At 41.8% G+C, this 13630-nt stretch overlaps 1 protein-coding gene across 4 annotated transcripts in view; it reads left to right on the forward strand.

Moving 5' to 3' along the window:
- si:dkey-122a22.2 overlaps nucleotides 1-5609 on the forward strand; it is a 218872-nt gene extending 213263 nt beyond the window's left edge. For 2 of the 4 annotated variants that reach the window (XM_043688410.1, XM_043688411.1), the window contains one exon: nucleotides 5207-5289. Coding sequence is in view for 3 of the 4 variants with exons in the window: in XM_043688411.1 (XP_043544346.1) it covers nucleotides 5207-5213 (7 nt within the window). In the remaining variant the exon portion in view is untranslated. Of the gene's footprint in view, nucleotides 1-5206 lie in introns of all 4 variants that reach the window. The other 2 variants (XM_043688407.1, XM_043688409.1) reach the window with 1 other exon arrangement.
- Nucleotides 5610-13630: the final 8021 nt, after the last annotated feature.

The following is a 13630-nucleotide window of genomic DNA, read 5'->3' on the forward strand; positions in this document are numbered from 1 at the left end:
CACTCAAAGTGACCGTTGGCGTCGAAGAGTGAGCATTTATACTCACTGCTTTCCTTCCCGGCTGCCCCTCTGGTCTTCGTCACTTCCCCCTACTGCTCCCGCTCTTTCTGTAAAGAGAGAAAAAAACACCGCTGCCCGCTACCGGTAAGTAATTTTAAAACAAACTGTCTTACCTTAGCTGCTGCTCGAGACTCCATGAGATATGGAATCACGAAATAGGGGAAGAAATCTCATCAGAAACGTGGGACAATATATGGGAGAATGTAAAGAAGATTTTAAAAAACAATAGGGCACAAGCGATGCAATTGAAGATCCTCCATAGGGCCCATATGGCGCCAGAGAGACTAGCAAAGTCCAAGAAAGAATCTGCCGTGAAATGTCCCAAATGTAAAAACAGTGCTGCCACCCTTACTTACACATTGCCTCTGGTCCTGTCACAAGATCCACGTGGATTGGGAGGCTATAGTGAGTGAACTGGAGGGGTCTTTGGGAATGGATATTAAGGGGATCCGGTATCCCTCCTCTTAGGACTACTGAATCTTCCCTCTTTGGATGTAAACAAGAGGAGATTATTCAATATTCTGATGTACTGTGTGAGGAAAAATATCCGAATGAATTGGATATCAGAAAAGCCGTCAGGTCTTGTAGAGTGATGCAGACTTGTGATGGAGCACGACAATAGACAATAGGTGCAGAAGTAGGCCATTCTGCCCTTCGAGCCTGTACCACCATTCAACATGATCATGGCTGATCATCCTTAATCAGTATCCTGTTCCTGCCTTATCTCCATAACCCTTGATTCCACTATCCTTGAGAGCTCTATCCAACTCTTTCTTAAATGAATCCAGAGACTGGGCCTCCACTGCCCTCTGGGGCAGAGCATTCCACACAGCCACCACTCTCTGGGTGAAGATGTTTCTCCTCATCTCTGTCCTAAATGGTCTACCCCGTATTTTTAAGCTGTGTCCTCTGGTTTGGCACTCACCCATCAGCAGAAACATGTTTCTTGCCGCCAGAGTGTCCAATCCTTTAATAATCTTATATGTCTCAATCAGATCCCCTCTCAGTCTTCTCAACTCAAGAGTATACCGGCCCAGTCGCTCCAGTCTTTCAGCGTAAGGTAGTCCCGTCATTCCAGGAATTAACCTCGTGAACCTACGCTGCACTCCCTCAATAGCCAGAATGTCTTTCCTCAAATTTACCTGACACGGAAGGGAGAAGTTTTAATGACATTGTAGCCCTTTATAAATTATATAGACATGAATTTGTGGGTGGTGTTGATAAGGGCCTTTATATAGCTTCGAGGGGTATATGGTGGTCTGGGGGCCCGAGGGAGTGGGGAGGCCGAGGAAATACAGGTATAATAACTAGCCCCCATGGACAGGAGCCTTGATGGAAGTACAGTGAGTGGAATAATGTAATATAGTACCATTTAGTGTACTTTAATTTTGGTGGATTGCAATTTAATTTAGTGTTATTTTATTTATAAAGTTTATGTTAGTTTGGATTAAGCAAATAAGAGTTGACTAAAATCTGGGGAATAGTAGGCAGTTTATTGTTAACATTATTGTAATATAACATAATAGTGCCATATATATTGCAACCTTTCTGTACCTTTGTACTTTTATAACTTTGTTTTTCTTTTTTTTGGTTTGTGGTTTTTTTTGTAAAAAGAGGAAAATCTTTTTCAATAAATATATACAATAAAAGAAGTTTGAAAGAATATGTGCACCAGTCTCAGTTGAGCTTTGCTATTACTCCATGTCCCTGACTGGTTACCACTGGTGTCGGTAGTTGAGCAGTGGGTTTAGCAGTTCCTGTTGTTGGAAGAAATTCTGTTGTTCTGATTCCTTTTAATAATAACTGAATTCCAGCATTCAGAGCAAAACAATACTTTCCTTTGTTTTACTGCAATGCAAGGGCTGTTTTCAAAGCTGCAACCCTCAGCTAAGGGTGGTACAGTGGCTCAGTGATGAGCACAGTTGCATCATATTGCCATGTACCTGGATTAAATGCAGCCTCAGGTGACTATGTGGAGTTTGCACATTCTCCCCATGGCTGCATGGGTTTCGTCCGGTTGCTTCAGTTTACTCCCACAGTCACAAAGATGTACAGGTTAGTTGTATTATCCATGCTAAATTGCCCATTGTGTCCAGAGATGTGTAGGTTGGGCAGGTTAGCCATGGGAAATGCAGGGTTACAGGAATAGGATAAGTAGGGGGCTGGGTCTACGTGGGATGCTCTCTGGTGGGTCAAATTAGCTTGATGGGCTGAGTAGCCTGCTTGCACATTGTGTGAGGTTCTATGAACACTGGTGTACACATTAGGATAGGTGACCACTAACATACACAGACTGTTGCTATCAGTTTTTAACTGGGTTTTTTGTATATTCAAAAATCAAACATCTCCAAGAAATAGTTTTCTACTAATTGTCAACCCCCTTCTCAAGTTTATAGGGTAGCTCAGTGGTTAGCACTGCTGCCTCACTGCACCATAGGCCCAGGTTTGATTCCAGCCTCAGGCCATTGTCTGTGTGGGTTTGCACATTCTTCCCGTGTCAGTGTGAGTTTTCTCCGGGTGCTCCGGTTTCCTCCCACAATTGAGTTGAGAAGTGTGGTGCTGGAAAAACACAGCAAGCCAGGCAGCACTGCCTCATTCCTGAAGAAGGGCTTATGCCTGAAACGTCAATTCTCCTGCTCCTCAGATGCTGCCTGGCCTGCTGTGTTTTTCCAGCACCACACTTCTCAACTCTGGTTTCCAGCATCTGCAGTCCTCACTTCCTCCCACAATCCAAAGATGTGCAGGTTAGGTGAATTGGCCATGCTAAATTGCCCATAGTGTTCAGGGATATGTATGTTAGGTGTATTAGTCAGGGGTAAATGTAGAGTAATGGATTTGGGTAGGATACTCTTCGGAGGGTCGGTGTGGACTTGTTGGGCCAAAGGGCCTGTTTTCACACTGTAGGGATTCTAATTCTAATTCCCTGTTTGCAGCTTTCCTGAAAAGTTCCATGGCCTTACACAGGAATTTGCAAGGTGGTCACTGAATTCACATTTGAAGATTTTTTTTCACTCGAGCAGTTTTTTTATTAAAACACACTTTTGACTTGAAAGTAAAAAAAGTGTATAAATACATTTGATCCAAGGTCACTTCGGATACTTCCCCACAGAAAAACATGAATGAGATTCATTCTCATATTGTTAAAAAGGCTAAATATTTTTCAGGAACTGTTCGAAGAAAGGGTCACAGGACTTGAAATATTAACTCTGTTTTTTCTCCACAGATGCTGCCAGACCTGCTAAGTTTCTCCAGCAATTTCTGTTTTTGTTTGTTTCAGTCTCCTTCATCTGCAATTGTTTGGTTTGTTTCAGTTAATAGGTTGTGGTCAGTATAAAATTTGTTCTGTCTATGACTATTTTGGACATTTGTCTTGAAGTATTTGAGAGCCATTAAATACACAAGGGTTCACTGTCCCCTTCTGATGTTTAGTGTTTAGGAAAACAGAGCTGAAAATGTGTTGCTGGAAAAGCGCAGCAGGTCAGGCAGCATCCAGGGAACAGGAGAATCGACGTTTCGGGCATAAGCCCTTCTTCAGGAATTTTCAGGAGTGTTTAGGAAAACACTCAATTGGGGTCTGTATTTTGGGTTTGTCGTCCAGAGCAGGATGTAATTCGCATTGATGACTGGTTTAAATACTTGTTTACAGTTCAGAGCTGCAAGCACAGGCTGTTATTGGTTAATGTAGCCTTCACCTTTTCAAAAATGCCTGACATTTTTCAAGGAGGAGGAAGTGATGCAGATGCTGGAGATCAGTGTTGAAAAGTGTGGTGCTAGAAAAGCACAGCTGGTCAGGAAGCATCCAAGGAGCAGGAGAGTCGATGTTTCAGGCATAAGCCCTTCGTCAGGAATCTTCATCCGAGGAATCTTCATCTGAGGAAGATTCCTGATTAAGGGCTTATGCCCGAAATGTCGACTCTCTTGCCCCTCAGCTGCTGCCTGACCAGCTGTGCTTTTCTAACACCACACTCTTTGACTGGCATTTTTCAATCCATGCAACATTATTTTTGCAGTAGACCTGTGCTGAAGTTTCGGTTGAACTTGCAGTAGAACTCGCCGCCTTGCCATTGTCATGAATTCTTACTTAATTGTGCAAATGGGGAAGTGTGCTACTCTTTCAACCTTTAAAGTCCTGGGCAGTACTTGTCCTTGGCCCACTATGGGTCTTGGATGGAATATTGATCTGTCTGAACCACACAAAGGTTTGATTAGTTTATGGTTTTATTCACCTAATACAGGCATAGATCATTACACTCTACCAATATACTTAGACCAGTCAGGTCACGATACTGTTGTTCATGGAGAACTGGCAAGGTCCTGCTGCTTATAGTTTTGAGTTCTTGAGTTCTGCTGAAGGTTGTTTGCACTGACCTCTTTATAGGTCCTTTACTCAAACCTCACCGTTACTGTGTTCTGTTCTTAACTATTGGTATGTGACTCACATCCTTCTAACTCAGTCACCAGTTCTCCTTAATCAGGAGTTCATGATTGCAGCATTTGTTTTAGCTCAATCAGTGATTCGTCTTACTTATGTCATAGTTTTAGTCTAACAGAACTAGTTTCAATTATTGTGGCATCGAGTTTTTGAACTCCCCAGAAATAATAATTTCATTTTGGTTTTCATAAATGACACCTAACTTAAGAGCCCGTACTCACTGGTCAAAAGCAAGTTCCATTGCTTTTCAAATTCCAAGTATGTCTGATCAGGTCACTTACGGAATTTTCAACAGTACAACTCCAATACTAACTGATACATGCTAATAGAGTCATAGAGTGGAAAAACTTAAATGGCCTTTTGACTATCTTATAGTAGGTGGTGTTTTGCACATGCAAGAGTGAGTAAACTTTGTGTAATTTCTCTAACATTACAATGCAGTAATAAGGATTGCTGTGGGTCTAGCTACTTCAACAGCTGTGCTACCAACTTGAAAGAAAATAATACAGCGTGATTATGTCTCATGATTTCTGTGAAGGAGCAGCAACAACTTTAGAAAATGGTGTAAATGAGTTTGCAAAGTGGCTTCCTTAACTGTAGTTTCATATTAGCTTAAATATTGCTTTCATAATCCAGTTCATCATTTTGATTTCCCAGTGTTGGTGATGGTTAGTCTTTGTTTAACTTTGTATTTCCTTTTAACATTTACTGTAGGTTGTGACCCATTTTCAGCAACAGTTCATTTCACAAGGTTATCCCACAGCCAAATGGATCAAAATGAAAGGAGCAGACAGACAGATGATCTACAAAAATCCCAAAGCTGTTGCCAAACAGTTAAAGAAATTGATTAACAAAAGGAAATTCGAACAAGAGAGTCAGTAACACTCTGATACAGGTTGCCCCCCCCTCACCTGTCTTTGAGGACTTCTGTACCTTTTGAAGAGTAACATCATCAGGTGTCCTTGTAATTACAGGCTAATGTGAAACTAACAAGCATCTAAGTTCTGCATTATGCTGTTGTGTAAATTAAGAGGGTATTCCTTCTATTTGTCTACCTTAACTTTGGAGCAAATATTGGAAAATGGAATAAGCAAACCAATAAATAATGTTGAATTCATCCATGCTGTTTGTAATTCACATTAGTTTAACTATACAGTGTCATTGTCTTCTGTAGTTTTACAGAGGTTTACTACCATTACAGACGCACATGATGTTTTCTGAGCCAAGACTGTAAAATAATGTTTTTCACTCCTAAGACAGGAGCTCAGAGATGGGGCATTTTCTGGTTTGCTAAACCCAATCTATATAAAACTGGCCTGAGAGGTTGAATTTTTATTCCAAGGTGCCAGAATTCCCTGAGAGGTTGGCCAGGTGAAATGGGACTAGGTTGGGTCTAGCATGACTATTGAGTGTAATACCTGCCCTGATCAAATTTTAATGAACTTTTCTGCAGTTGCTGGGATTATTGATAAGGAACTGAGTGTCTCAGCCATGGCCATCTTTTCACTGCACACAAGGGCTGAGGTCCAGAAGAGCTCTGTGCCAAGGCTTGACATCACTGAGGAGATCTTTAATCCTCAGTTAAATTCGAAGCACCATGTAGCTCCTGTGAAAAACCTTTTTTACAGATCAGGTCTGTACTGTCAGTCATCTGCAAAAAGAAATTAGAATGATATAGAATTGCTACAGTGCGGAAAGAGACCAACTGTCCAAAAAGCAGCCCCCTGCCCCGAAACTTGCCCTATCCTATAACCCTACGTTTTTGATGGCTAACTCACCTAACCTGCACATCTGTGAACTGAGAGAGAAAACTGGAGCACCTGGCAGAAACCCACGCAGGCATGGGTGCAAAGTGCACACCAACAGCATTCAAGGCTGGATCCGAACCCAGTAGCCTGGCACCGTGAGGCAGCAGTGCCAACCACTGTAACGCCATGATGTCCAACTTAACCTGCACATCTTTGGACCATTGGAGAAACTGGAGCACCCAGCAGAAATCTACACAGACATAGAGCAAATGTGCAAACTCCACACAGACAGCATCCAAGGCTGGAATTGAACCTGGATCACTGGTGCTATGAGGCAGCAGTGTTGATCACCACTATGCCACCGTACCGCCCAGGTATTCAGATGCAGTACACAGGAAGCTAGTTTGAAGAATGGTGATACACATGCTACCCTTCGACTCCCTCATCTAAGTCATTAATAAAAATTACAAATTGATCACCACTATGCCACCGTACCGCCCAGGTATTCAGATGCAGTACACAGGAAGCTAGTTTGAAGAATGGTGATACACATGCTGCCTAACATGCCTTCTTCAAACTCACTCTGATGGACCACTCTATCCTTGTACCCTGAAAATATAATTTTTACTGTTTCTTTAATGCATATTACATTGATTATTTGTGCTTTTGCACTCAAGCTTATAGTAAGTCTAGTATGTGCATGACTGTGAATGTATCTTCAACCTACGCTAAGTAGGCATATTTTTAAAATCGGCATGACTTCTGAATTGCACCCATGAAGGAAACTACGACAAATGGAACTTTGAAAAACATCAACACTGTTTTGAGGTTTAACGAAAGTAGGACCTTTGTTATTACATGGCCTTGCTTAGATAGAATAATTAAATACTGTGCGCGTTGTTATGGACTAAGCCAGACCACTCAAATCATTCTTAAGCAGGCAGCTCAGACCATAATGTTGCAATTTGTTTCTGTAAGTGTACAGTGAAAATTACCCGTATTAAGTTAGCTAGGTTAAAACAGACAAAAATGTATTCCCAAAATTACATAATGAAACACAAAGAACAGAATAAAGAACCCCTACAAAACTCAATCTATCCAGGTAGACTTAATTATGCTGTTCCGAATATACATAACAGTCCCAATAAGCAAACGCCCTTTAAAAACCACTGTCATGCTTACAGGTTGAAGGTGAAGGGCAGAGAGAGAGTTTCCACACAGCTCCCTGTTGAACTTCGCATCAGGTCAGACTGAACTAAAACTGTGCAGCTCAGCAAGAGAGCTGACCACTCCCCTTTCATTATACAGGTCATTTCTAAAACATGACCACTTTGGCCTGAAGTCTCATCTGTTTACATATAAAGAAAATGCCTCTCAAAATCCTTTTAATCTCTGGACCAAAACAGACTGATCGCAGCCTGCCCCGGTTTATTACACCTCTGAAAAAGGTCAAGGACAGAGTCTCCTTGAGCCAAGGAACAGCTTTTAGGAAAGAAAGGGATTAGCTTTGTGACAGCATGACATCTTGGGAACGTTTCCCACTGACTAATGTTAGCTGGTGAAAAGGCTTCTGGTAATATGTTTGAAATGATGGCAACTTGCTAATTAAAGTACATGGTATAAATTAAGCAACTTTATAATTGATTTTTAGAGATCTTTTTCCTGTAGTTCTTTCTTTCCTTTCTAAAATAAGTTATACTTTTAGTTTTAAGAAGCAAAATATAGCAGATGTAAGAAATTGTTATTGGAAAATGTCTTTGGAACTTGGGGGAGGCTTTGATCTTAATCAGGCCTAAAGGTTGGCTAGGGCATAGGAAGAAACTCCTGCTCCTCTTTTCAGAGTGCCATTTACATCTAGCTGATGGGATAAAGAAGATCTCATACTCCAAGTGCTGCATTATTGTCTTATTCTGGAGTTTATATCCAATCTGTGTTGCAGGCTTCCACCGTCTGACACCAAGACAACATTTTGGAATAATATTTATCTTATTTTTACTCTATTTGCAAGTTTACAATGGTGTAAACCTAGGGCCCTGATTTTTAATTCCTGGTTGTGAGCCAAGAGATGGAACATTTCCCTGCTTCCTATATCAAAACATAGAAATCCTTGTCTGAGGGAGGATAATCTTGTTATTGAGGGAGTCCAGCGAAAGTTTATCAGACTGATTCCTGGGATGACAGGACTGACATATGAAGAATGTCTGGACCATCTGGGCTTGTACTCACTGGAAATTAGAAGAATGAGGGGGTGGGTGGGGATAGTGGTGGTGGGAGGTGGAATCTCAGAGAAGCATCTAAAATCCTGATGGGTTAGGACAGGCTAGATGTGGGAAGGCTGTTCTTCATGTTGGGAAAGAACAAGCTGTCACAGTCAAAGAGTAAGGGGTAAGCCATTTAGGACTGAGATGAGGAAGAATTTCTTCATTGAATTGTGAACTTTTGTAATTCTCTACCACAGAAAGTTGTTGGGGCTAGTTCACAATCTATATTCAAGAGGGAGCTGGACGTGACCTTGCAGCTAAAGGGATTAAGGGTATGGAGAGAAAGGAGTGGGAAACTGAAATTGCTTGATCAACCCTGATGGTGATGCAGGGTCAAAGGGCTGAAAGGCCTACTTATGCATCTATCTTCTATGTTTCTATGCATTCCTTCTCATATGCCCCCTTCTTGTATCCCCCTTCATATATCCATTCCCATCCATGCTGACTCATGTCTCCTAATGCCATCAAATGCCTCAGAGCCACAATGCCAAACTATTACCCCACATTTATCCCCGTGGTTCTTTATAACCCTGTGGCCAGATCACACCCAGCCCTTTTATCCTTTCCTCTCCATATCAAGTTACATGATATTCATCATGAGTCAGCGTTTGAACTGTGCTGGCATAATTAAATGTTATTTTCAAAAGAATGGTCAGGCTGACTCTAACACTTGGCCAAGTCCATGTTGCATCAAATTTTGGAGGCCATATCGCCATGGGGCCTGGCGAGTTCTCTAAATCCCTCCCCCACCCCATGACATCGCTCTTGTCCAGTTTCTGCCTTATCGTATCATGCACCATTCCTAGAACAGCTCGCCACTCGGTGGATATCACAGAACTCACCGTACCTTTTGTGTCTGCACCATCTTTGAAAGCCGGTTATATTGCTGGACACGTGCCATCAGTCTGGTGCTGCCATGTACAGTTTGTGACATTTGCCTGGATATGACAGACAAGAAGTAAAAATAAAATTGGTGCTCTGGCGTGTGGGTTGGGTGCTGGAGATCCTACTGGACGGATTGATGCAGACAGAATGTCCTCTTTCCTCAGGAGTGGAGGCCTCAACATCAGACCAAGCAAGCCTAATCCAAAATTGTCACCCAGTTAAAGCAGTCTCAACCATCTGGAAGAATGCATAATGTAGGAAGAAGTTCCATGTCCTACTCTATGCCAGCATAGATGCCATTTATTTTCTCTCCAATACTTCACTTTCATTTATCTCTATCTTTGCTACTGCAGCCTCATCCCATAAACACTTGTGCTGTACCACTCTAGCTGTTGCAGCTTCCTTCACTCACTGTCACCCACCAACACTACTAACCCTGATGTGGAGGTGCTGATGTTGGACTGGGATGGACAAAGTCAGCAGCCACACGTCACCAGGTTATAGTTCAACAGATTTATTTGAAATCCCACCTTTTGGAGTGCTGCTCCTTTATCTGGTGAAGTGCTTCAAAAGCTTGTGATTTCAAATAAACCTGTTGGACTATAACCTGGTGTCATGTGACTTCTGATGACTAACCCTGCATCCCTCTGAACTTGGAACATCTTCTTTCTGCACCATAAATAAAAGCTGTACCCACCCCTTTCATCTCATGTAATACCTACCTCTTATCTTAGAAGGAAATCAGCCTCCAATTGGACAGAAAGAGCTTAGATTGGCGGTGGGATATTGGGCTCCTAGTTGTTTATCTGGAGAGAATCTTGACTCTTCAGTGCCCCAGCCAGGGTCTGGTCTGCTGGAAATACCCTGAGCAAAGGCCCTTGCCCTTGACTGAGGATTGCTGACAAGCATAAGAAGCTTTCTCTTGTTGTTTCTGTGCTAAATAGCAAGAAGTAATATGAACCAGGCATCTCAATAATTTCAATGATTTAAACATTGAACAGGTGGGAACAAAATAAAATGGAAAGATGTGAGGTTGGCAACTTTGATAAGAGGAACAGATATACAGAGTATCTCTCAAATGGTAAAGGGTTGGTAAAGGGCCCCAGATATCCTCATGAATAAGTCACGGAAGGCTAACCTGCAGTTGCAGCAAGCTATTAGGAAGATTAATAGAATATTAGCCTTTATTAAAGGATGATGTGAGTGCAAGTATTGAAGTCCTGCTTCAGCTGTAGATTAGATTCCCTACAGTGTGGAAACCAGCCCTTTGGCCCAACAAGTCCACACCGACCCTCCGAAGAGTCACCCACCCAGTCCCATTTCCCTCTGACTAATGCACCTAACACTAGAGGCAATTTAGCATGGTCAATTCACCTGACTTGCATGTCTTTGGACTGTGGGAGGAAACCCACGCAGACACTGGGAGAACATGCAAACTCCACGCAGATAGTCACCCGAGGCAGGAATTGAACCTGGGAACCACTGTGCCACCCCAACTATTGGAACTTTAGTCAGGCAGCACTTTGTGTACTGTGTGTCGTCCTTTGTCTCCTTACCCCCGGAAAGATGATAAATCCTTGGCGGGATTGCAAGAAAGTTTCACCAGACTTGTTCCCAGGATGGGAGATATGAAGAGAGGTTGGCCAAACTGGACCTGTATTCTCAAGAGTTCCAAAGAATGAGAGATGGTTGAAATAAAACTTTCAAAATACTCATAGGGATAGAAAAGCTAAGTGCAATGAGATATTTCTCCTGGTTTGAATGTCTAGATCCAAAGGAAAGAATTTAAAAGTAAGGGGGATACCACTTAGATTGGAGATTAGGAGAATTTTGTTTGAACCTTTGGAATTCTGTACCAATTCTTTGGAATTCTGTGGATACTCCCCTTTGATTATTTAAAGTAGAGATTGAGAGATTTTTGTGTACCAATGGTGTACAAGGCTGTGAGGATAGTGTGAGTAAATTACTTGATCAGCCATTATCATATTGACTGGTGGAGCTAGCTCAATAGTTTTGAATGGCCTTCTGCTCTTCCTATGTTCCTATTTTAAAAGCATTCTACGGACTTCTCATAAAGTCTAGTGGTGCCAATTTAGTTTTTCTGGTTTCGATGTAGGTTAAATTCACCTATGATTATTGCCGCTCCTTCATCACAAGCATCTAATCTTCCTTCCTACATATATTGTCCTACATCATGGTTACTATTTAGGGGTTTGTAGACTACTCCCTCTAGTGACTTCTTTGCACTACTAGTCTAATCTCCACCCAAATCGATTCTACCTCCTGCACCAATATGATCTTTGCTTAAAAATGCTGCCGTCCATTTTCCCTAGCTGCCTATTTTTCTTGGATGCCAAATTCTCCTCAAAATTCAGAGCTCACTCCTTATCATCCTGCAACCATACCTACATATGATACATACATGTCAGATTGTATGTATTTACTTGAATATGTGCTATCAATTCATTTACTTTGTTAACAATACTATATGCAATCAGATGCAGTGTGATTAGTTTTGTTTTATTTATCGTTGTATCAACTAATCTTGACCGGATATACTCTGTTCCTTCCTGCTATTTTGTCACCTTCGTGAGTCCATGTTAGTATTTTGCTCTCTTGATTCATCTCTATCCATTCATTTGTTACAATTGTCCAAAATGATCCTTCACCCCTTCTTTAGTTTGAAGCCTCCCTCCACTTCCCTACTTATAAAATTCACGAGAACGCTACTCAGATGGTTCAGGTGAATTATCCCAATGGTACATGACCCACTTTCCCAGTACTGATGCCAATGGCCTGTAAACTGGAATTTGGTTCTCCATGCTAGTCTTTAAGCCACACATTCACTTCAATTATTGTATTCATCCTAAGCTATTGGCTCATTTAGTAAAGCAGATACTATTGGTCTTTGAGGTCCTGCTTCTTAGTTTAGCTTCTAACTTTTCAAATTCCTTTAGTATAACGTGTTTCCAATTTCTACCTTTTTCATTGCTACTTACATGGATCACAACCACTAACCGTCCCTTTCTCACTGCAGGTTCTTCCTCCAACCCAGAGCAGATGTTCTGAATCCTGGGACTAGGTAGATAACACAGGTACCTAGACTCACGCTTTGCTGCAGATGACCATGTCAAACGCCTTCACAATATTTTCCCATATGACCACTACATCCTTTCATATTTCCACTTTCTCTGAATGGCTTCCTGTACCAGAATTCTGTGACTATTTTAGTCATCTTCCTTGTTGCCCTTACTCTCTTTCGAACAAGCTGAGAACTCCTCAAAACAATCTCAAAATCTGAGGGTCCTATGCTTTCGCCCTCTAGGTTCCATTACTTGCCTCACTTGCAGTCACACCTTCCTTCCCTGACCACTGACCAAGTCAGAATACCCTGTTCTGGGATAAAATGTCCAGGCAAATTTCCCACTCCATGATTTGCCACTGTGTCTGCAACTGCAAGCACTTATTGCAGATTTGTTTTCCTTGGATCACAGCAGCATCCTCCAGTTCTCATGTTTTGCAATTTTGTAGCACATCATCTGCCCTGCCAACCCTAATATGTGTCAATTAATTAATAATTGCTAATTACTTAATTTATTATTAATATGGCCTACACCTCCCAATATGTTTTAGCACTGCCAGTAATCTTTACCATACTGATAAAATAGTACAATACATACATAAAACTTGCAGTTTCTAATAATACCACTTACTGATTTATCTGCTCCTGCACAGATTGGCAAGTAAAATGTTGGAGACTGAAATGCCTCCTCCCTGCCCTTCACTGGATTCTGGGCTCTTGGGGTAAACCATACTTAAAGTACTTCTTTTCTCTGTGCGCCAAATTCCCAAATCTAGTCATTTGGTCTTTGTCATTCACTTTCAGAAGGCATTTGATAAGGTGCTGCACAAAAGGTTAATATTCAAGGTAAGATCCCATGGAATTGGAGGTAATTTATTAGCTTGGCTAAACAGAAAGCAGAGAGTGAGGATAAAGTAGTCTTTTTCTACATAGAACATAGAACAATACAGCACAGAACAGGCCCTTCGGCCCACGATGTTGTGCCGAACATTTGTCCTAGCTTAAGCACCCATCCATGTACTATCCAATTGCCGCTTAAAGGTCACCACTGATTCTGACTCTGCCACTCCCACAGGCAGTGCATTCCATGCCCCCACCACTCTCTGGGTAAAGAACCTACCCCTGACATCCCCCCTATATCTTCCACGTGTGGGATAGGTGT

This window comes from Chiloscyllium plagiosum, chromosome 4, assembly GCF_004010195.1.
Source record: "Chiloscyllium plagiosum isolate BGI_BamShark_2017 chromosome 4, ASM401019v2, whole genome shotgun sequence".
Lineage (NCBI taxonomy): Eukaryota > Metazoa > Chordata > Chondrichthyes > Orectolobiformes > Hemiscylliidae > Chiloscyllium > Chiloscyllium plagiosum.